At 40.2% G+C, this 1,347-nt stretch overlaps 1 protein-coding gene across 1 annotated transcript in view; it reads right to left on the bottom strand.

Annotated features, from left to right (window-relative positions):
* The window catches only part of ALDH1A2 (aldehyde dehydrogenase 1 family member A2), a 57,682-nt gene extending 56,478 nt beyond the window's left edge, over positions 1–1,204 (bottom strand). The window contains exon 1 of the mRNA XM_009280357.2: positions 998–1,204. Coding sequence (XP_009278632.1) covers positions 998–1,114 — 117 coding nt within the window. The 5' untranslated portion in view covers positions 1,115–1,204. The remainder of the gene's footprint in view (positions 1–997) is intronic.
* Positions 1,205–1,347: the final 143 nt, after the last annotated feature.

Here is a 1,347-nt window from a genome sequence, read left to right as displayed (position 1 = left end):
ATGGAGGATCAAATTACACTACATCGGCCAAAATGAGTTTCCTATCAGCTTTAAAGCTCCTGAAATTGTATTTCCAGTAGATAAAAATTTTATCACCTTTTTCCAGTGCTGATGTGCTTATTTTCCTATTAAGTTACTCGGTAATTAGAAACAAAGTCTGACACATTGTAATCTGTTTATACAATACATTTGAAACTTCTCCAACAGAAATGAAAACATTCTTTAACTAAAGATACTAAAGATGCAACGTTTCAAAATATATAAATGAATTTAAAAATTCAAATTGCATTTACAAACAAGTGACTGTTCTTAAAGCCCATTTTAATCAACAAAAAAAATCTAGTCCCATAATACACCATAGAAAAACAGCAGATTTTTCTACATTGACCCAATGGGTTTGTTCTTAACCCTCTCTTTCTGAAAATTAGTCTTAAAGGTTAGTAGGAAAAAATATGCCCTCTTGCAATATTGTTCAAGGGTGTATTCAAGTATCACGGAAGTTAGTGGAGAGACCTGTTCCAGTGCTGTAACAACCTGGTAGTATTAAGAGTCCTCCAGGAGTTGTAAAAGAGTCCCTTGGGCACACAGGGTAATTCAAGAAAGAAAACATTTTTATTTTCTGATTGAGATATACAGGTATGTATAGTAACTTCCTCTGAAGTACATCAAAAGCAACTGAAGCGTATTTGAGAACTACTGATTCTGCACTGAAAATAAACCCCAACAGCTCTGTAGAAAATACTACATTTCAAGAGAAGTAAAGTGGCAAAGCCAGTCCCAACAGATCTAATTTGCTTTTCTATTATCCTGTGGTTTTTCAGATGATTACAGGGTAAAAATCTGTTTCCTTCATTACAGATTCAAGGCAGTCTTTTAGTAGGTTTTTTGTCTCTACACTCAAGTTGGTTAGGGCAGAATTAAACTGATTTTAAGCAAAATCCCTCCTTTGGAGGGAAAGCCATGAATTTCCCTGCCAGAACAAACGAACACAACTTACCTTGGTGTATTTGATTTCAAGGTTGAGAGTGGGAGAAGGCAGCAGATGCAGAGATGCCATCAGAGCTGCAGGATCTGCCTTCACCTCCCCTGGCATCTCAATTTTACTGGAAGTCATAGTCTTGGGGGGGTTTTATAGTACCACCGAGCCCCCCGCTCTGACCTGATGTGTTGTGTTTTGGATTGGTGTCCCCCCCCCCCGTCCCAAAGACCAGCGCTGAAGATGTTGCTCTCGTCCTCTGTATATAGGCAGGTGTCAAGCCGGGTCTCCTCTTATTGGACATGGGGGCAGAGGCAGGGGGGCAGGTCCATCCTACCTAGGGCGATAGCGGCACAGCCCCGCTCACTCGC

Source organism: Aptenodytes forsteri, unplaced genomic scaffold, assembly GCF_000699145.1.
Source record: "Aptenodytes forsteri isolate BGI_AS27 unplaced genomic scaffold, ASM69914v1 Scaffold83, whole genome shotgun sequence".
Lineage (NCBI taxonomy): Eukaryota > Metazoa > Chordata > Aves > Sphenisciformes > Spheniscidae > Aptenodytes > Aptenodytes forsteri.
The sequence above is the reverse complement of the archived record's forward strand: the minus strand, read 5'-3'. Positions and strand labels throughout refer to the sequence as shown.